Source organism: Antechinus flavipes, chromosome 3 (genome assembly GCF_016432865.1).
Source record: "Antechinus flavipes isolate AdamAnt ecotype Samford, QLD, Australia chromosome 3, AdamAnt_v2, whole genome shotgun sequence".
In the NCBI taxonomy this organism is placed as follows: Eukaryota; Metazoa; Chordata; class Mammalia; order Dasyuromorphia; family Dasyuridae; genus Antechinus; species Antechinus flavipes.
This window is the reverse complement of record NC_067400.1, coordinates 242,796,488-242,820,577: the sequence shown is the minus strand read 5'-3', so window position 1 is coordinate 242,820,577 and position 24,090 is coordinate 242,796,488. Positions and strand designations below refer to the sequence as shown.

General features: G+C 31.8%; 1 protein-coding gene across 1 annotated transcript in view; it reads right to left on the bottom strand.

The window, feature by feature from the left end:
* The window catches only part of DSCAM (DS cell adhesion molecule), an 818,605-nt gene that overhangs the window by 96,269 nt on the left and 698,246 nt on the right, over positions 1-24,090 (bottom strand). Inside the window, exon 20 of the mRNA XM_051990574.1 lies at positions 18,184-18,317. Coding sequence (XP_051846534.1) covers positions 18,184-18,317 — 134 coding nt within the window. The remainder of the gene's footprint in view (positions 1-18,183; positions 18,318-24,090) is intronic.

Genomic DNA, 24,090 nt, shown 5'->3' with positions numbered 1-24,090 from the left:
ATCTATTTAAAACCATCAGCCAGCATTATCTGTAATGGGGATGTTAGAAGACTTCCTAATAAGTTCAGCGATTGTAAAAAAATGTCCATTATTAGCACTATTATTCAAAATTGTTCTTGACATGTTAGCTTTAGCAATAAGAGAAAAAAAGTAGAAAAATTAGAATAAGTAATGAGGAAGGAAAACTATTTTTGCAGATGATAAGATGGTATACTTAAAGACTCCTAAAAAGTAAAACAAAAAACTCCTTGATATAGCAAAAACTTTAGCAAAGTTGAAGAATATAAAATAAACCCATGTAAATCATTAGCATTTCCATATACTAACAAAAAACTGCAACCAGAGAGAGAGAAATTCCATTTCAAATAATTGTAAACAGTATAAAATATTTGGAAGTCTACCTGCCACAATAAACTTAATGAACACAATTACAAAATATTTGACACACAAATAAAGTAAGTTCTAAGCAACTGGAAAAATATGCATTTCTCATGGCTAGGCCAAGCCAATTAAATAAAAATGCCAATTCTAGCTAAATTAATTATTTTATTTAGTACCATACTAATCAACCTACCAAAAATTATTTTATAGAGGTAATATTTATAAAGGTAAAAAATAACAAAAACATTTCAAAAATATCAAGAGAATTAATGAAAACAAATGTGAAGCTAGATGCTTTAGTTATATGAGGTGTCTAACTAGTGGAAATCATCAAAATTATTTGATATTGGCTAAGAAATAGAGTGTTAGATAAATGAAATATAGTAGGTACACAAGAGATAGTAGTAAATGACCATAGGAAACTACTGTTTGATAAACTCAAAGATCCCAGCATCTGTAATATGAACACACTATTTACAAAAACTGTTTGGAAAATTGGAAATCAATTAGCCAGAAACTAGGTATATACTAATATCTTAAACCATATACCAAGATGAAGTCAAAATAAATACATGATTTGGACATAAAGTCTGATATCATAAGTAAAGTTTACCTGACAGATCTATGGAGAAAGGAAGAATTTTTGCTCAAAAAAGAGAGAGAACATTAGGAAATGTAAATGGGTAATTTTTCTTATATTAAGTTAAAATCTTTTGCATAAACAAAACCAATACTACCAAATTAAGAAGGAATGAAGAAAGCCAGGAAACATTTTTTACATCAAGTGTTTTTGATAAAGATCTCATTTCTCTAATATATTGAGAATTGTGTCAGATTTAGAAGAACACAAGTCATTCTCCAATTGATAAATGGCAAAGGATATGATCAAACAGTTTTCAGATGAAGAAATTAAATTTGTCACATGAAGAAGGGCTCTAAATCACTGTTGATAAGAGAAATGCAAATTAAACAATCCTGAGGTCCATACTTATCAAATTGACTAATATGACAGAAAATAAAAATGATATATGTTGGAGAAGATGTTGGAAAATTAGGTCACTCATGGACTACTGATGAAGTTATAAACAGATCTAACCATTCTGGAGATCAATTTGAAACTATGCCCAAAGGTCAACCATATTGTTTTATAGCTTTTGACTCAGCAATACCAATACTAGGTCTATATCCCAAAGAAATCATAAAAACAGAAAAAAGACCTACATGTACAAAATTATTAATAGTAATTTTTTTGAGGTGGCAAAGAATTGAAAAGTGAGGAGATGCTCATCAATTGAGAAATGGTTGAGCAAGTTGTGATAAATGATTGTAAAGGAATATTATTATGGCATAAGAAATGATTATAAGGTAGATTGTAGAAAATTCTGGAAAGACTTTAAGGAAGGATACTAAATGAAGTGAGCAGAACCACAAGACATTTGATAAAGTATCAGTAACATTGTAGGATAATCAACTATGATTGAATTAGCTCTTTTCAGTAATACAATGGTCCAAGACAAGTCCAAAAGACTAATGGAAAATATTATCCATAGTCAGAGAAGGAAGTAATGGAATCCAAATACAGATCAAAGCATATTATTTTCACCTTTCCCCCTTTTCTCCTTTGATGTGATTAGGAAAAAAATATGCATTATATAATTGCACACATATAACATATTAAAATGATTACTATCTTAAGAAGAGAGAAGGGAGTGAAGGAGAAAGAAAATTTGGAACTCAAATTTTTATTTAAAATTAATGTTAAAATAATTAAAATAATATATAATTGGAAAACAAATATAATATTATTGTTTTTTTAAATTAACTCACAGCCATGCCTCTATGTACACTTCTTTGAATTGCTTTAATAATGAGAAAGTTCTTAGGAATTTCAAGGATTATCTTCATATGCAGGGATGTAAAGAATCAAACTTATTAAGTTCCTTATGATTTCTCTTTTCAAAATTTACCTTTTTTGCTTCTCTTGAGTCTTGTATTTTGAAAGGCAGATTTTTAAAATTCAGTTCTGGTCTCTTCATAAGGAATGTTTGACACTTTCCCTTTTCAGTGAAAGTCCATTTCACCCAAAGATTATATTAATTTTTGCTGGGGAATTAATTCTTGGTTTTAGTGCTAGCTTCTTTGTCTTCTGTAATTTCATATTCCAAGTTCTCTGATACTTTTATTATTGAAGTTGTTAACTCTAGTATTATCCTGACTGTGGCTCCACAATTGTTGAAATGTTTCTGGCTCCTTGAAATATTTCCTCCATGATCTGGGAGCTCTAGAATTTGGCTATAATATTCTTGGAAGATTTTACTTTGGGATCTCTTTCAGGAAGTATTGGCAGTTTCTTTTAATTTCAATTTTACTCTCTGATTTTAGAATTTCAGGGCAGTTTTCCTTGATAATTTTTTTTAAATGATGAGGCTTTTTTTTTTTTGATTATGACTTTCAGAGAATGTAATTTTAAAATTATCTCTCCTGGACCTATTTTGTAGGTTACTTGTTTTTCCAATGAAATATATATCACATTGTCATTTATTTGTTCATTCTATTTATTTTCTTTTATTGCTTCTTGATGTCTTATGAAGTTATTAGTTTCCACTTCCTCAACTCTAATTTTTGAGGAATTATTTTCTTCCTTGAGTTTTTGTGCCTCCTTTTAAATTTGGCCAATTCTATTTTATAAGACATTTTTCTCTTTAGAGTTTTGTGCCTCTTTTGCCATTTGGCCTATTCTATTTTTATGGTGTCTTTTTCTTTACCAACCTGTTGACTCTTTTTCATGATTTTTTTATATCAAATTATCATTTCTTTTCTGAATTTTTCTTCTTCCTCTCTTATTTGATTTTTAAAATACTTTTTTTTGAGTTCTTCCATTGCCTGAGATCAATTCACATTTGTCTTTGAGACTTTGGAGATAAAAAATTTAATTTTTTATTTTCTAGAAGCCTACAATTCTTCTAAAACAATATGATCTATGGAATGGTGTGTTTACTATTTTATTTTATGCTCTGATCTATAAGAAACCACAAGCACTCCTTCCTGCCCTGGAACTATAATCAGGATCCTCATTCCCATGAGAATATAAGTTCTGGTGTGCTAGTGCTCCTTCTTGCCCTGGAATTGTGAACTGGATATGAATATGGGCAATGAAGCAGAGTACCATCCCTGATACCAGCAAAGGAATCCATGTAATCTTATGACAATTTACTTACTGTCTGTGGGCTAATAGATCTTCAAGCAGCCACTGATGCTGCTGATTCAGTCATCTCCAGGTTCTACTCCTAGAATGCTAAGTTTGTGCTCCACTTTCTCCTTAATGAGATAGACTTTTCATGCTATTTTGTCTTGGGCTAAAAAAACTGTTCTATCCCATCCTTTGGTGGATTCTTTCACTAAAAGATTTGTTTAAAATATTTATTATTTATAGTTGTTTGAAGAGAATTTAAAAGATATCAGGAAAGTCCTTGTCTTTTTTATAGCCTCTTGGTGCCACCTTCTGACACAAAGGTTTATTGTGTATACTGATGCTATCATGAAGAATTTGTGAGCAGTTCTATATCAAGAGAGAAATCGGAAACAAATTGTGTTTATCAGCAAAAGTTTAAGTGACAGAAAGCTAGATTTTTTTTTACTTTAAACTAAATTATCACTAATATATTTTAAAACTATAGATAGAGTTATAAATGTGGACTGAAAAAAATCTGTTAATATTTTGTGACTGTCAAATTAAATTTTGCTTGAAGGAAATGATTAACAACATATCAACTATAGATTCACCATTCATTACAAGCAGACATGTGACATTGGAATTATGGTCATGACTAAAGGAGTAAAACTTATATGTAATATCACAAGAACTAGATTAAAAGTGAGTTGCAATATATCTGAAAGCTTGGGGCTTCCCCCAACATATTTGCCTTGTCAATGGGTGACTTTCTTTACCTCAATTATGGGTGAATAATTGTAAAGAGATATAGAGGGTTGAAACTTGAGTTGTTGCACTGAGGTCGGTTCAAGCACTTAGGGCTAATTACCGATTGGACAATATTCTATGGGCATGTGCTTGGGGAATGGCCTTTCCCACTATCCTGTGCTGACTTGATAATTGGTGTATACAGAGAATTGTAGGAGGGACTAAGGGGTGGAGTAAGATTAGCCAGGGTCACTCTCTGGGCAGGAAACAAAGAAGGAAGGTTGTGGAGATTCTGCTTCCATCCAATTCAATCCTACCCCTAAAGACCAAGAATAAAGACTAAGGACTTTTACTTATCCTGACTCCGGCTGATTCTAACGAATCCAGGGTCCTAATATGGTCATCACAAAGAGAGTAAATGGCTAATGAAAGACAAACCAAAAATGTTAATTGATATAAAAATGATTCAATTACCAGTCCCTTGAAAGCATTTTACTATTGCTGCTATAATAGAAGTTGAATTTGTAAAACAGAGTACTATATTAGATTCTCCCTGGTCATCAGGAAGCTATTTACTTTGCTCCATTACCATGAATATTTTTACATAATGACCTTAGACATATGAATCCATAATGGATGCCCATGTTGGAGAAGAGAAGTATTAGCAAATCTTTGTAATTCTTCCATGATCTTCCTATCTCTGGAAGGAGATAGCAGGAACACAAGCCAAACATTGGTGGTGATTGATCATTCCATATGTCATGTAAGGGCATATCCAGTCAAGAATCAGAAAGTTTACCTGGTTGCAAAAGTAACTTCAGAAAAGTCTCTGTGTATGGACTTCCTACCAGGATTGAGATTAAGGTAGAGATTTTGAAAATATCCTGCTCAAAGAGATGTAAGCTTTAAAAAGTCTAGAGCACTACTTTATGCCTATTAAGGTTAGGTTCAAGGAGACCTACTTTTTGCATATCACCTACACCCTGATGATCATATTAGGAACACTGACAGTAGGGTGCCTACTAAACTGAAGTTCTATATTGTGTTGATCTTATTGTTGTATACCTGTGAAACCTGGAATCTACTCACTGAAAGTTGAACAGTCTATTAGTGTCATGCCAGGAAAATGAATTGCTTCCATTTGGATTTTCTTAGAAAGATTCTGAAGATGACCTGGCAAGATGAGATATTGGGCACCAAGGTCCTTTTTTGAGCTGAATTGCCAAGCATTCAAAATCTACAGAGAGAGCAAAATCTCATGAGTTAGCCATTTGAATGCCAAAGATAGATTTTCCTAAAAGACTATTTTATGGAGAAATTGGACAAGGCAAGTGCTCACAAAGAGGTCAGAACAAGATATGAAAACACTCTGAAGGTTTCTCTGAAGAACTTTGGAACTGATATTGAAACCTGGGAGACATAGCACAGTACCACTCAATATGGCAGATTCTAAGAGCAAAGCAGAACTGCAGCAATTTAATAGAAATGTGAGATAATTTAGAGTTATTTCTACTCAAAATGTTCATATGGACTATTTGTACCTATTGCAAGATAGAGCTTTATGAACTCATATTGGTCTTACTACCTATAGTTAAACACATTATAGCTTGATCCCATCATAGCGATATTATTCTGGTCCTCTGAGCACTAAGAAAAATAACTTAGTTGTGGAGATACTTAAGCAATTTGCCTTTTTACAAAACAGCCCCATAGAATATCATTGGCCATTTAAAAACAATACACAGTATGTATTATTGCCAATTAGTTTAGATGTATCCCCTGATGAGCAAGTTGAGACTGAGGGACACTATTTCAGTGGACTCTCAATGAAAAAGACAAAGTCAATTCTGCAAACATTGCTGAGAAACAGACATTTCAAGTGAGAAAACTATATTATTGAAAAATAATATTCTCTCTATCTGGCTTTGAGCTATGACATTTCTGGATATGTTTCATTTCTTTATATTTTCATTCTGGGTTGTTTTCTTTTGTAGTCTTTAAAAATGTCATCCAGGGATTTTTTAATGATGATTTTTATCAAGACTCAAAATTTCCAAATTAGTTTTGTCCTAGACATCTAAGAAATTATGTTTAATAACTGATCCTCTTCTAATTTGTATTTTTAATGTTGTTCTAATATTTTTAATTGCCCCTTGAATCAGTTTCACTTATTTTGTTTTTAAGGTACTTCAGTGATGTCCTTTTTTTATCTTGGCCATTTAGCAGTTTATTCTCTTTCTAAGCATTTTTACTTCACTTTTAATCCATATTTCAATTCTTTTATTTTCTCATATGTTCTTGAAATATTTGTGAAAGTCCATTCTTTTATCTGTGATTTTTTCTGATGCCTATTATGGTTATTTCCTTCTTTTAGGATTTTATCATAAATTCTTTTAACTCATAGTATTTATTCATTGTAGAAAGAATTTTCTTCAGTTTGTTTTTGTGTAAATTTTCTCTTTTAAAAAGGTCCTTAAAGAACAAAGTATTAAATTTATTCTAGTTCCTTAGAAAGATAGCCATCCTTGTCTCTACTTGTTGTTATAATTGCTGCTGTTTCTCCATGAAGCCTGAGATCCTGAACTAATTCCATATGACATGTTCTTCTTTCTGCTCTTCAAAAAAGTCTTCTCCATAAGAAATAGAATAAACCCTTTGAAAAATTTCAGAAGGATAAGGTTAAAAAGAAGAAAATCCAGAAGCAAATTCTTGCTCATAAATGTTTGAAATTTTCGAATGGATTGTATGGGACAACAGTTAAATTAGTCTAGAAATTAGGTGACTCCTGTTACATTTGATTTAACTAATAATATTCCAATGACACTGGATGATGAACTATCAGAAAATGCTAGCTTCTAACTTCATGATGGGCATTTTATTTTTATTTTTTAATGTTAAAGTATAAATTAAATACAACATATGTATACATGTCCAAACAGTTATTTTGCTGTACAAAAAGAATCGGACTTTGAAATATTGAACAATTAGCCTGTGAAGGAAATCAAAAATGCAGGCAGACAAAAATAGAGGGATTGGGAATTCTATGTAGTGGTTCATAGTCATCTCCCAGAGTTCTTTCACTGGGTGTAGCTGGTTCAATTCATTACTGCTCTATTGGAACTGATTTGGTTCATCTCATTGTTGAAGGTGGTCACATCCATCAGAATTGATCATCATATAGTATTGAAGTATATAATGACTTAATCCTGCTCATTTCACTCAGCACATGATGGGCATTTTAAAGAATATTCAAAAGACCCTGCCTCTTGATTTTTATTATCTAGAGGATAATGTGGGTCAGTTAGAAGAGGAAGAAAGTCATTCTCCATTAGAAAAGTGAACCTTTAAACCTCTAGTGATTTTGATAGTAATGACATAAACTATATGTTTAACATATATTCCCTGGATGGGGATCTGTTTAATTAATTTGTGGAATTCCTTTATTAATAATACTTTTATATATGAACTAACTGAATGCAAAAGAGTCTTGTAACACTAAGAATATATTAATATTCATAAAGATGTTAAAGAATTTGTCAAGTACTAATAGGGAAAATCTGGAGAAGATCATGAAAACTCTGGAATACAGCATTTGGCCAGTGATGCTATCATAAAACTACACAAAAAACATTTAAAACACACTAAGAGTCAAAAATGAGTAGAGACAAATAGGTAAAAATAACTTGATACCAGTAAGACTATTATTTTTTGTAGCGGTCTGGAACTTTGGAGTATACTTGAAACAACATGTTAATTTAGTGGAATTGATGAGATGATGGCTCTCTAGTTCACATATATTCAGTATATTGTAATGATGCAATTGTACTAAGGTATATAAAGGCTGAGAAGGACTGGAAATGACATTCCATTTTTGACCAGCCTCATGGTGGCTGTCCTGCCTTCATCACTTCTCCACTAAGACCAAGGACTCAGGCTGATCCCAAGGACCTCCAGAAAGCTAGCCTGAACATTACAATTACTGGAAATGTTATAAACAAAATAAAATTATGTGACTACTGTTTTTTTTTTTTTTTGGATTATTCTTCCTATGATCTACATCCATAGAAAAATATTTTCAACAATTACTAAGTATGAAAAAGCTTTGGCTTTATGAATAAGACTGAAAATTCAGAAAACTAGCACTGCCCTCTGGTGTTTGCTTTAATCCATAAAATTAAGCAGTATAATTACATAACATCTCACTTTTGAAATAAAATAAGTGAAAAGACAGAAACAGATAGCGAGAAGTAATTCCTTTAAATTGACTATTGTCGATTATTGACTATTAACTATCATGTGTACTAAATAGAATAATGAATGGGATATTTAATCATGCAATTTTTTGCACTGAAACCTCAGATACAAATTCTAAGTGCTACCTATTTTAAAGAGTTTGAAAAACAATCCGGAGAAATTATGATTTTAGTTAAAAAATTTTCAATTTCTTAATGAGAAAACAAGTAAACAGATCAATCAAGCAATTAATATATAAATAAAGATGATATCTATATAGGCTTATTATAGCATGCTATTGTAATACAAATGGTTGATCAGGATCTCTACATTCCAGTACAGATTTTAAATATTACATTTATCAACTAGAACACTAACTAGAATCATCTCATGAGCAATTCTCCTTTCAAAAGTACCTTAAAAATGTTACTTTTTTGGAATTTGGAAGAAAAAGGTTGTACAGCTAAGAAACAACAGCAAATCAGAAATATCATGTACTTGTCTAATTTGTTTCCTTTGGTTTGATTATTACTTTCCTATTTTAAGATACTGTGTTCAAAGGCCTTAGAAAAGATGTAATTTCACTTTGTCTACATGAAGTTACCATCTTGAAAACAGAAGGCAAGACTACTATTAATCTTATCTTTATATTAGGATTTTATTGTATGTAACGTCTCATAAAGAAAGATTGTTGCATTTTAAAAGGTTTAAGATAACTCGTATGTGAATGGAGAAGTATATTATCAATATAAGTAGGATGAAGAGGAGAAAGGGAAGAAAATACAATTTTATATATTGGCTACTATGTTCCAGGGATTGTACTATATACTCTATAAAAATTATCTCTTTGATCCTTGCCCAGAAACACAAAGCTATTAAGTATCTCAGGCTGGATTTGAATTCAGATCTTTCTGATTCTAGACCCAGTGCTCTATACACTATATCATCTGGTTGCCTCATCTAGGCAACAACACATTTTAAAGAATTATAAACAAAGGAAGAAGGTTTTGATGCCATCAAAAAACACACATAACTATAGGAAAAAAGGGTGTTTTTGTATCCACTGTTTGTGTCCACATTCTGTTTGTATCCATAAAAGGTTAAAAGGTTTTGAGGAGGTCCCCAGCAGTTTGGTTGGACCATTTGTGTCTAACAGAAAGACAACATAAACAAGAGTTGTACAAGCTTAAACAGCAATAGATGGATTGTGATTTGCATTATGCGAGGGAATACCCACATCAATTAGTTTGGGGGTATCTGAACAAACTAATTTTTTTTCAGATATGTTTTTCTTGAAAGGAATACTTCAAAAGTCTCTTCTTAGTGAATATCTATCTTTTCTCATTAATGCTGAGGCTCAGGTTTGTAGGGCTGGTCACTTGGGGTTGTAGCTTTAACTTCTTCACTTTTTGGAATATAATATTCCATTTCCTTCTATAGTTTTTGGTGGGTGCAAAATCATTTTGTACTCTTTGAATTTCCTTTCCTTTATATTTGAAGGTTGTTCTCCTGGTCTTCTGTAGAATTTTTTGTCATTGGAATTTTTTTTTACTTTAATTTTTCATTTAATTAAAATGTGCTTTTCCTTTTTACCTTTTCCCCTTCCCCACAGTGAGAAAGAAAAAAAAAACATAAAATTCCTGTCAAAAGCATTTGTAATGACAAAAAATAAATTGTCCTATCTGCACTCTGAGTATATCACCTTTCTGGGGAGTGGTTAACATATTTCATCTTGAGTCCTCTGGTTGTTGCATTATCAATACTAATTAATAACTGGCATTTAAGGAATATAAAGTACTTTATAAATGTTATCTCATTTTATGCTTACTTTGGAGTTAGGTACTTTTATTATTCCCATTTTACATGTGAGGAAACTGAAGTGGACAAAGGTTAGATGACTTGCTTAAGTCACTTAGACAAAAAAACAAGAAAAGCAAAATTTAAAAATATGCTTCTGTGTTCAGACACCATCAATTCCTATTCTGTGGATGGATAGCAATTTTTATACTAAGTTTTCTTTTAGAGTTTTCTTAGATCATTGTATTGCTGGGATTAACCAAATCATTTATAGCTGATAATTTTACAGTATTGCTGTTACTTTGTACATAGGGCATTTCATTGTATCTCAGCTCATGAAAGTCTTTATGGGTTTTTCTGAGACTACCTTATTCATCATTTTTTATAGCACAATAATATTCCATATACTATGGTATATGATAGTTTCATTAGTCATTGCCCAATTGATGGGCATCTCCTAAACTTCCAAATCTTTGTCATCAGAAAAGAGCTGGTATAAATAAATTTGCATATATTTGTCCTTTTCCCTTTTGTTTTTCAAATTTTTTTTTGGATATAGACATAGGAGTGATAGTGCTAGGTCATTAGGCATGGTTCCAAATTGCTCTAGAGAATGATTGTTTCAGCTCACAATTCCATCAACAATGCATTAGTGTCTCATTTTCTTTACATCCTCTCAACACTTTTTTTTTTTCCTTTTCTGTACTATTAGCCAATCTAATGAGGTAATATCTGAGAATTGTTTTAATTTATATTTCTCCAATAAATAGACAGAACACTTTTTTCATATGGCTATAGATAGCCATGAACTGTTCATATTTTTTGATCATTTATCAATTGGGGGATGACCATTTTATAAATTTGACTCAGTTTTCTATACATTTGATGAAGGAGGCTTTTATCAATTTTTCTCAAGATTACTATTTTCCATTGTGTTTTCCTCCATCCTATTCCCTCTTCCCCATTTTATTCTATTCTCTGGGATGAATTCTCCTATAAAATGAATGTCAGTAGCAAAGTGGATTAAAAGCCAGAATATTACAATATGGTTTGCGAGAAACACAAGTGAAGCAGATACGCACAGAGAAAAGGTAAAAGCCTGAAGAAGATTATATTATGCTTCAGCTAAAATTAAAAACATACCAAAAATAACAAGCCATCCTGATCACAGACAAAGCAAAAATAGAACCAATTAAAAGATGTAAGAAAGAAAACATCTTCCTAAGTGTTACCATAAATGATGAAGTACTATCAATACTACACATATATGTACCAAGTGGCATAGCATTCTAATTCTTGTAGGAGAAGTTAAGTGAATTGCAGAAAGAAACACATTTTAATTTTTTAAGGAATCATTTTCTTCAGTGAGCTTTTGTATCTTCTTGTCCATTTGGCCATTTCTAATTTATAAGGAATTTTTTTTTCTTCAGTGAATTTTTGTGCCTCTTTTACCATTTGGATAATTCTGCCTTTTAAGGCACTGTGGAAAAGAGTGTTCTCTTCTTCACATTGGCTTTTTGTACCTCTTTTACTATTTGCCTAGTTTATTTTTAAGGTGTTATTTTCTTCAGTATTTTTGTGCCTTCTCTACTAAACTGTTAATTCGTTTTCTAGGAGCCTTTGGATATAGGAGTTTTGACTTTGTTATCTTCTAAATGTATTTTGATCTTCCTTGTTACCAGAGAAACTTTTCATTATCAGAATTTTTTTCTATTATTTGCTTATTTTCCATCCTATTTTTAATTTTTAACTCTATTAAAAGTTCCAGAATTGTGGGTACATTTTCTCAAGCTTTCAGAGTTTTGTGCAGCTGTTTTCAGAGATATTTTTGGAGACACGTTGTTTTCAATTTTTTCAAGGTGATATGATCTAAGGAGAGATATTTTTACTCCTCTCTGGTCTGTGAGTGACTGCAATCATTCTTTTCTGACTTGGAACTGTGACAATGGACTCACTCCACTGTGGGCAAACTGGGGCATATGAGTGCTCCTTCTCTTATAAAGTCTGGGCTAGCTCCCTGCAGGCCTCAGGAGCAGCTGGAGTCAGGATAAGTAAAAGTCCTTGGTTTCCAGGGGATAAGTGAAGGAGACAGACAAACTGCCACAAGCTCACCACCAACTTCCCTTCTCCTGGTCCTGCTGCAAAGTGAAGTTCTCTCTCCTCTCACCCCACTCCTTAATCCTTACCTACAATTATCTGTATATACCAAAACATCAAGCCAGCACTGAACAGTGAGAAGGCCCATTTTCCCAAACATATGCTAATAGAATCATTGTCCAACAGATAATTAGCCTTATTTACTTCTGTTTCCTAGTTTTTTTTTTTTTTTTTAATCAAAGTGGGAGTAAAACAACAGAATCCTACCTAGTGCTAGGAAAGACATCCCTATAATCTCTTTCTGACTAGTTTTTAATCTCACCACTTTTTGGGCTGAGAGCTCTAGAAGACTCAGCAACTGTTGCTGATTTAGTTGTTCCCAAGACCTGCTCCTCATTTATTGGGGCTAAGTCTGTGCTGGTGTGGCCTGCATTTGACTGTGCTATACTCTTACTTAGGTGCTTCAGACCCTTGCATACCTTCTAAGTTGTCTGTGGTTGGAAAACTTTTTCATTGTACCTTTTTTTTTTTTTTTTTTTTTTTTAATTCTGCTGCTCTAGGAATTGTTTTTTGGAATTATTTAAAGGTGTTTGAAAGAGTTTTGGGGAGAGCTCAGGTGACTTGCTGTCGTTTTCTCTGCCATCTTTGTTCCATCTCCTCTTTTTATTTTTTAAAAATTAAAATGGGAACTATAACTGTAAAGAAAAGTTTATTTACTTCTGTTTCCTAGTGTTTTTTTTTTTTAAACAGGAATGGCTATTATATATATTTTAAAGCCTTTTCTGTATATTGATATGATAGTATTATTTTAGATTTTGGTTTTGCTATTAATATTGTTAGTTATATTTATAATTTTTCTAATATTGAGCTAGCTCTGTATTCCTGGTAGAAATAGGGCCTGGTCATTGTACATAATCTTTAGGCAATATTTCCATAATCTCCTTGTTAAATTAAAATTGGTTTACAGTTTTCTATCTTGTCTGTCTCTAATATTGGCATCAAGATCATAACAGTTTCATAGTAGAAATTTGCAATTTTCAACAACTTGTATTGAAATTAATTATTCTTTAAACATAGAATTCACTTGAAAAATCTATTCGATCTTCTATTTTTCTTTTAGGAGTTCATTTGTGCCATGTTCAATTTCTTCTTCTTTTTTTTTTTTTTTTACTGAGGTCTGGTTATATAACTATGTACAGTTTTAAAAATATGGAAACTTCATAATTTTATAAATATTCATCCATTTCAGTTGGACTTTCTGTTTTGCTGGCAATTTTATGCAATAATTCTATCAATTACTTTTATTTCTTAATTGATTGTGAACCAACTTTTTACATTTTTAGCTATTGTTAATTTGTTTTTCTTGTCTTTTAAAAAAAAAACAAATTAGTTGGTTTGTCTATTTTAACATGTTTTAAAGCTGTGGTTTTATTTATTCATTACACAGAAATTTTTCATAAAGGTGTGATACTCTATTTCCATTCAATAATCTCCAGAAATCTATTATATCTATTTCCTCCTAAAATTCTACTAAGTTTTTTCAGTTTTGGGGATTTGTTTTTTGATTAGATATTCCTAGGTTTAAAGGCATAAATCATCATCTCCCATTTATAGTTTTACAATCTACTTCTCTCTGCAATTTATTCTTTTTGTGTGTATAAAGTGTGTGTCCGTATTTGTCTTTGTAGGTTCATGTTTAGTTGCTATGTCATTTTGGTTCATGTGTGCTTGATATTGATATTAATTTGTAGTATACAACAGTTTTCAGCAAATATTTACTCAGTTCATATATTTTAAATAAATCTGTGTTAACTATTGCCTTATCTGACATGATTGTTGCTTTCTTGAATGCCTATGGAGCATTTCTTCAGGCCCTTATTTAAACTCTGTATGAATCTTTTGGTTTCAAGTATAGTTTTTGTAAATCACATTAATGTTGGAATCTATTTTCTAATCCAGGTGGATATAGTCTTTCATTTTTGAGTGAATTCATTCCATGACATTCAATCATTATTGTTGATTATTTCTTCCCCCTCACCTTTATAATTTTCTTTCTTTTTTATTCCTGTCCCCTCTTTATAAAGAAGAAAAGGATGCTTAAGGAGAAGAAATATGCTCAACACTAGTTTTTGGTGCAATCTATTTCTGTTCCCCTAACTGCCTTCTACTTCTCTCACTCTACACGCAACCACAGGTTCTTCCTGTTATATCTTTTAAAAGTCTTTTAAAGATTTACTTTCCTTAATTAGAATTTATTTTCTCAAGACTTACTAACCTTTCTTATCATTCCCCTGCCTTTCTTCTTTTCTTTACTATTTCCCTGTTGAAAGAACTGTGTGAAGTGTAAGGAGTATGGGGTAGGTAAGTGTGTGTGTGTGTGTGTGTGTGTGTGTGTGTGTGTGTGTGTGTGTATGTGTGTGTGCGTGTGTGCGTGTGTGTATGTGTGTGTTTGTGTGTGTTCCTGCCTTTAAGTTGTTCAGATAGGAATGAAGTTCATATCCCCTGTTCCTTCTACTCCTTCTTCCTTGTTTTCCATTATTTCTGTTTATTCTATTATTGTTTTTGTTTCTATTATATTTCTAATATTTTTTGTTTTGCTTAAATCCCCCAATTATGTGAAAATTTGTTTCTATCCCTTTCCCCTTTCTTTCCCAAAATAAATTCTTAATGGTGATCTCTTTCCATCCTTTTTTTCCTACAATTATTAAATCATACCAAAATCATTCTCAGCATGTCTATCTTAGATACACTTTGTAATAATACCTTTTTATGTTCCTCTTGATTCCTGCTTTTGTTTTACAAAGTTTTAATGCAGTGCTGGTCTTTTTATTAGGAATGTTTTGAACCCCTCCATTTCATTAAAGATCCACTTCTCCTCTTCCCCCCACCTTTGAAGGAATATGCTCTGTTTTCCTGGTTATGTTATGCTTGCTTGTAAGCCTAAATCCTTTGTTTACTGAAACATATTTCAAGCTCTTTATTGGTTTGATAGTATTTCATATCATGTATTATCCTGACTGCTGATATTCAGCACTTGAATTCTTGTTTTCTGGATGCTTTCAATATTTTTTATTTAATCTGAAAGTTTGGATTTAGGCTGTAATATTATTGGGAGTTTTCATTTTGAGGATTCCTTTCAGTGACTTTTAAGATTTTTCTATTTTTATTTCATGCTTTAGTTCTGAGGGATCTAGGCAGGGTTTTTTTTTTATAATATTTATTGAAAATATCTGCAGCTTTTCCACTCTGAATCTGCAGAATTTTTTAGCTGACTGTTAGAGGTTGAGTCAAATAGCTGTCTTCTAGGAATCCAACAACTGGGCAAATTGAGAGCCTTGTTGTTTAGACCCAAATCCAAGTCACGTTAATTCATAGAATTAATTAAATTAATGACAATATTACCTCATGAGAGTCAAAATCAGAAAAGCAATTAGACTTTGTCATAAATAAAATCACTCTGGGGGCTCTAAAGGCTGTCAGGTCTTTAGCTTAAGCTGTTCCTAAGATTTTAGAATACCATAATTCTCAATAATCCAAAACTTCTCTTTGGTCCATTCTAATTTTTAGTGAATTTATCACAGTGATAAGGTTTTCATCTCTTCTTTCAAGCTGTTAACGCTTTCTAATTCTTACTTATATTATCATTTGTCTTCCATTTTTCTTCTAGCATTCTCATTTGAATTTTAAAATATTAAAAAAGACAGCTCTTCCAAGAATTCTAGTTAACCTGTGTCTATGCATTGTTTTTCTTTCCCCTTCCCCCTTCCCCACTTTCTTTTGTATTGAAACAAATGTTTTGGCATTATTTTTTTCTGGGATTGTGTCTTGGATGATTTTGTTACTGTAAAAGGTCTTTATTGTAGAATTCTTTCCACTTGTTCATTTAGCCTATTTCATGATTTTGAATTGATGCTAATTATATGTCTGAAAACTTCTGGAAGGAAAGTTGAGTTGAGCTTGTATTCTCTTCATTCCATCTGTTGCAGTTTTGGATTATGAATATTGTTATTAATTTAATTAATGTTATGAATTAATCTGACCTGAATTTGAATCTAAACAACACAGCTCTCAATTTTTTTCTAGTTGTTGGATTCCTAGTGGACTTCTATTTAATTCAAACTCAGATTTACAGTGAGAAAACTGCAGTGTGGAACTAGGTTTTCTGTTTTGGCTAATTTTTCAGATTTTAGATTGGGCAGGGAGCTGGAAGTGAAACCCCATTTTATTCTTGAGTTCACAGCCATAGAGCCAGAAGTTCATTGCTTATGCCTAGCTAAATACCCATGCTAGAGACCAGTATCATTCTTCATTCGAGAATACCACCTATAGACATATCTTCTCATTAGTTCACCTTGAATTCATTACATGGAATTGGGTGGAGAGTAACATAGCTTTAATTTGGCAAAATTTAATTTGTACAAGCTTGAATTCTGGAGCCTCTGCTTGTCTTGGTTCATAGTGCCATTACTCTGTGCTAAAATGCATTTCCTGAGATCTCCTGCAGTTTTTAATAAAATACAAAATGGAAGATTTTGATTTTTTTAATCTCATTTATTTGAATGTAATTTCCTAACTTAAGCAGATACTTGCACATATCAGGTGTAATAAATTTGTCTTTACTTTAGTTAATATGGCCTACCACTATCTTAAAAGAGCAATATAAAATTATTATTTCATTTTAAGCAACTCAATAAATAATTATTTATAGGTTATACTAAATGAAAATTGTATTTTCTTTCACATTCATTTTTCCTAGTAGTGAAAATTGATTTGCGCTGAACCACCCATACTGACTTAACTTTGACTTCCTATGAATAGTTTTTGCTATTCACTATTATTTGCCCAGAGAAGCTGACTATGGAAAAGGATGTAGAATATTTTCTGATTACAGAAGAGAATTACTTATTTTAAAATATTAACAAATTTCAGTGGAAAATTATATCCTGGAATCATTGCAAAATAGCTAATTTAACTAATAAAGAGAGAAAAAATCACATAAAAGTACATAGAATTTTTTTAAAAATAGGTGTTTTTTATATTCTTCTCACCAACTTCTTAAGATTTCATTGTATTTTTTCCTGCTTTTAAGATGTCTTAGTATATATGATTTTTGTTATAAAATAGTAATAGGAAAGTTTTCTACTAGAAGCTCTTAAATCTTTTGAAAAGAAATTAGCAGAGGCTTAGCATTTAATTGTTACTTAATTTATAGAGGTACATAAATAAGTTCTAATTCTCTAGAAATAAATTTACATATTTCCAGCAATCCTTGTAGTCTACCTAATTATTTTACTGTGTCTACAAAGAAGTATAGAGTTGAAGGCAAGCATAGAAAATAGTAGATTAGGGAAAAAGTGTTATAATCATTTTAGTTGTCCAACAGGAAAATCAATAGGTTCTGTTTTGTGAAATCAATGTGCAACAGAGTTAAAATTTCTTGTTTAGGATTTTTAAAACTTGGCCATCAATTATTTGGTAAAAATCTACCAAATAAATGATACAATCAGAATTATGTTGCTAAATGGTTAAAATATTTTGATCTTATAATTTAAAACAAGCTATACAAAAGAGTTTTGCTTAGAATAGCACATAACATATTGGGATGAGTGGAATGAAGGGGAAGAGATACCAGAGAGAATTAAGGAGGTGAATAAATAAAATAGAAAAACTTTAATATTTAAATAACTCTGTCAAAAATGAACAAATACAACTAATTTAGAGCTACTTGAAAACTACTTTGTTGTTTACCAACTTACTGTGGGATATGGGTGTGAGCAGAACACAGTATACTTTCTGATGATTCCATTTAACTTGAAAGGGGGAAGCCAGGATACAAAAACAGTAGAGGCTGAGGCTGCTGCTGCTTTGACCCCAGCGGGAGGACCTGGAACTGAATAGCAAAATAATCAGTCATAAAAAATGGAACACATGCAATATCATTTAAAATACTAAACAATTGGGTCCCAATCTATCTTTTAAACTTTAAATGCTACTACTAAGATCCCCACTTACAGATATACAGGTTCATATTTATATTCATACACACTATACTGTTAATTCTTGAGGTCCTAATATTTCTTATAAAGGTCATAATATAGTAGATTCTAAGGTCAGAGAATCATAGATTTAGAACTAAAAATTTCAAGGAAATTTTATTTAAAATAACCTAGAGATTTATATCACTATAGCAAATAAGCCCCAATTAACAAATTTGCAAATTGTTTTTCTATTATATTAACTTAGAGTTCATACACTATCATTTATACAGTACATAAAACGTATTGGTGTGCCTTTCATTTGTAGATATTATAGAAAATATAAGTGATAGAGTATCAACACTTCGAACTTTTTTTCCACCCTGTGAATTGGTTTCTAGAAATCTTAGAGAATCACTACTATCCTCATTCCACCTCCTTTCCTTCCATGCCTCCCCATTTTCAGAAAGTCACCCAATTCTATGTATATATTAATGTCAACAATATTCAGGTCATTCCCATTTTATTCATTAGAACTATAATCACTGTTAATTACTGCTAAAAATTGAAATATGACTGAAATTGGTATTTGTAGAAAAATTTGATGGCAATTGCCAAACTAATAGATAAAAATCAAAAGAATATAGAATTGTTATTCAAGAAGGGCATGAAAAAAGCTTTTCTTTCGAGATTTTTTTTTGTTTTCTTCCATAAAATATGTATTATTAACTAATCTATTTTTAAAAATAATATATATTTTCAGCTTTTAAATAATAAAATCTTCTAAATACAGTTTTTTAAAATGTATGCAGTGATATTTCATTATGGTCAGCAATATATTTTTCTTATTAAGAATGATCCAGCCCTTTTAAACGACAAATTTAACTTCTCAGTGTCCAAGTTTCAGTCTTTCAGCCTCTGTTGATCTTCAGCTTTTGCTGAATTCTCAATCCGTTATTCCCTCTGTCCCTTTTTCATTTCATGACCTTTCTCTATAATGCCAGTCTTGGCACTATTTATGTCTTTGGTGCTTCTTTGTAGTCTTGTTTTGTCAAAAAATCTTGTTTCTATTTTTGGTTTCATTCACCACAGATAGTCAGCAATATGAGAATCTGACTTCCAAAATCAGAATCACCTGCTAGGATGGCAAGGATCCTCAGTCTGACTATGATATTTTGTTGTTGTTTGTTCTCAGTAGTGAAAGTGACCAAGAATAAAATAAAAAACAAATAGGGGATCAAGCTCTAATCTATTTAGAGATCTTATAACACTACCCAATGTCTGTAAATATTGTTTCCCATTAAAGAAGTTTCTGGAATTTCTCAGCTATGATAGAAGTGAAATCCCATTGCAAAGTACTGTCTGTAGTGAGTTTCATTTTTTCGTTGTTCAGTTCATGACATGTCTGTTACCTTTCTCCTCTCTTCTGAGAGAAAAAAAATATCCACAAGAGTGGTCCCTTTCCACTTTTCTTCTAGAATACTGTGCCATGTTAACTGAACAAGTTAGGTGAAAGAATTAGCAGTTGATGTCAGTTTTTAATAGAAGAATGTTTTAGGTGGTCATGAGTTTGGGTTTTTCCCTGAAAACAAATGTTCTCAGTTTAAGAAATGGTAACCAGCTGGGGAATTATTATGTTTCATTAAAAAAATGCTAGAAATAGATCTGAAACTCTATTTTCTGTGTAAAATCAGGAAGAATTTTGGATTCCTAGACAGAGTTATTCCATAATTTAGCCTTCTATACAGGAAAAGAAGATTTTATAGGCAGTAAAAGCTTTGGAAGTTTCTTAATATATGATCCCAAATTCAAGAGAACAGAAATCAAACTTTTCAAAGAGAAAAAGGAATTTTTGAAGTGCAGTGCCTTTTCGGGAAATGAAAATATCATCCATGCAACCTATATAGCTAGATAAGTGATGAACGAAACCTGTGTTGTTTTGATTGTGAAGCAAGGGACCTGGACCTAGACAACCCCTGTTATTTCATTGAATGATTTGGATAGGCATATCCATGAAGAGGTCAGTTCCATGAGAGTGTTTGAATCAATTACATTTTCTTATATTTGCTCATGTGTCCTTATGAACTTTCTTGAGTGACATGTATTTTCTTTATATATTTACACCTATGACATCTTTACAATTTTTGTGCAGAAAAATCAAAGCTGTCCTATATTGTGTGAATTTACAATTTTGAATACCTTATACCTTATGTAGAAATGCTGACTCTTTTCATCAAGCACAAATACTAGAAAGAATTTATATTAAAATTAAATTTACTGTCTGTTGTGGACCAGAAAAAGTGGAGGATAAAAAACTGAAGAGAATAGTGACCAGAATGTTTGTGTATAGCACAATTTTCTGTGTTTTCTGTGGATCTTGAATCATGGGTGACACTGGCATTGGAGTCATCAAGGATCAATTTTTAGTTGACTTGTTTTGGAAGGCCTTATCAAATTCTTTGTGTAATACTCTATTTCTTCATGCTATATAATAGATGTGGCCATATACATTTTAATTATCTTCATGGTATTTTTCCCCCTCTGAGAAATCATAAGCTCTCCAAGTATTCCATGAAATGGTGCTTCTTGTAATTTTTGAGTGTATGTTGAGCAAAGCCATCAACTTCTTTGTCTCTTCAGGAGAACTTATGAAATAGTATTCAATTTATTTTCAATGTCCTTAACTCTTTAAAAAGAATGAAGTAAAATGAAGTCATGCCAAAAATACATTGGCTATGCTTCTACTTCATTCTTATAGAGAAAATCAATTTCTTTGGCAGGACTTGAAAATGCACAGTGAAGTGAATGAAGAAGGAAAACATGTTGGATCATCTTTGGGAAATTACATAATTCTTTTAAATAAATTGAAATATCTTCTTGGAAATCTCCTATCTTTTTTCTTTTTAAGCAACATGATTCTTTTGGTGATAGGCAGTATTGCACATTGAAAGAAAGTTGGTCTTGAAACCAGGAAGAATTAGATTCAAGTCCTACCTAAGACATACTAATTGGTGATCTTGGGCAAGGGATTTACTTGTACTCTAAGGAATTTACTAACACAATTTGCAGGCTAGGGCAAATTGTTTATTTCTATTGAGGGAATTAATTTCCACACTAGGACTTTTCCTAAACTGATAATATCACAATCAAAACAACTATATCTAAAATTAATATAGTACTATAAGGTTTGTAATATGCTTTATGTATACCATCTCATTTGAATCTAACAACAGCTCCTTGAGGTAGGTGCTATTATCTTCATTTTATAGATGAAAGAGTAAGTGAGGTTATGTTCCTTATGCAAGGTGAGATTTGAATTCAGGAAGTACCCTATCCACTGTGCCACTTAGATGAATCAAACCTTTTTTTTTTTTTTTTTAATCTTTTGGTTATGTTACGTGATTGTAAACTACAGAATCCTATTGTCTCCAAGGAATTAAGATTAATAATTAGTTGGAGTGCAAGGGAGATGTGCATGATGGATAGATGGTGCAAGTAGTATATAGTGGAATCTCCACAGGGCTTGTGTTCAGCTGACATAGTCTCTGAGACCCCAAGGGCACCATTCTGTAATGATGGAACACTGAAACTGGATTTTTGTGGAGACTTTGTTCTCCACAAAATTAACCTTTCCTCAATGAATTTGTAACATAAAAAGTGATAAAGTAAAATAAGGGAATGGGGTAAATACTGGAAAGAGTTATAATATATTAAGTTTAATCATCAATTCTATAATATCTATAATATAATTCTACAGTAATTCCCTATATTTCTGGGACCAATGACATATTTGAAAAATTTTCATGACCAGCAACAATTCATCACAGAGTTCTCTATGTAATGAGTGAGATAGATCTTTTATGTTGCCTTTCTCAGAAAGGTAATGAAATAACAGCAAGTATGATAAAATAGAATGTGTATTTGCCTCGATTACTTCAATATCTTAGAAGATCTGTGATTTTGCTGATGTGTGTACCTTCCACAATATAGTATAACCACCCTTCCATGCCTACCAATATGATTTTCATACTTTGTCAGTGTCTATATTTAATTCCTTCTATATAATCTTCTAAAGATGATCTCTGTGAATTTAGCCTCACCATAACTGGTATTCAGAGAATTAAAGTCATATTACTCAACAACCCTTCCCAAGAAGCATGAAAACTAAATTCCTTAGTATTTTCTCCTATGGAAAATTATTCCAACATTTAAAGTCATATAAATATAAATGAACAAATTTTGGATGTAGTGGGTTTCCTTTTCTTAGAGGTTTTAAAGAAAAAGATATATGACCACTTATTAGTATATTGTACAAAGTATTCTTGATCAAGTATTGGTTAGACCAGAAGGCCTCCTAGGATCCATTCTAATGTTGTGATTCTCTAATGGGCCTAGGAAAATATTTTTACCAATACTTTTTTTTTTGCATGCTAAAATCTGGAACAAAACATTTTCTCATATATATGTACATATTGCAGATCAGCAGCATATAAAATTTATGTAAAAATCACTATTTTGTTTGAGGAAGTGAAAAAATAATATCAGAGACTCATTTGATAATTTTTTCCATTACAAAATCAGAAATGTTTGTAAACATACATGTACTAAAATTATCCCTAACAACCTATTTCTAGTTCAGAACTAAAAATCTTTCCAATTTGACAGGATTTAGCTGTTATGGGCCAGAACTCTGAACTTGAAACAAGGATACTTACAAGGTTCTAATTCAGTGGAATTGATGATACAATGGTTATCTAGTTTAGCATGGTGATTAATAATTCTCTAAATTCAATATGATTGGTTTAATCTTACAACAAATAATGGTTTCCTAGTGATATAATGATTGGTTTGTACTCAGAGTAGAGCATATACGCTGAGACAAACTCAGCCAAAAAAAGCAGAGACATATTTATTCCATTGTCCACCTTTGTGGTGGCTGGTGGCTGAAGCACAAAACCCTTGGACTCAGACTTACTTCATCTCATACCACTGTGGTGGCCTATCCTCCTGCATTTTCTCCCCTGGAACCAAGTCCCCTGTAAAGGCCATGAGAAAGCTAGCTGAGCACCAGGCAAAGGATACAATAAAGACTTTTGAACTTTAACACTTGGCTATTCTTGTGGTGATTACTCAACTGAAAAGAAGGCTGCCCCAAAGACCTCCAGAAAATTCAATGAGAACATTACATTTTGGCATCCAATGTGGGGCTAAGAACCTTCATCTGTGACCCAGACATTAGGGTAAGTAGAAAAATAGACAAGAATGAAACTTTGTAAAAGGCTAAACTAGTGCTTCAGCTGAAATGGGACAAATGTTTAGAAAGGAACCTTCATTTCCACCTCAAGGAAAATGTGTTGAAAGCTTGGTTAGACTGATCAAAAAAATCAAAGTTTAATTGTAACTTGGATGCACTCTTCAAAATATTAAAATACACATCTCATTGATTCTCTAAGGAAAAAGAATTAGATCCAGATTAGTGGAAATTAGTAGGAGAGCAATTATGTGAATATTACAATGATAATGGTACTGATTCAATTCCCAAAGAAACATTTTATACATATAACTTAATACAACTGGCTTTAAGGAACTATATAAGTATTAAAAGAAGGAAAAAGAAGAAAGTGCAGGAAGGGGAGGATATTGACAAACTAGGTGAAAAGGATGAAGAATTAGACAAGAATGGAGTTA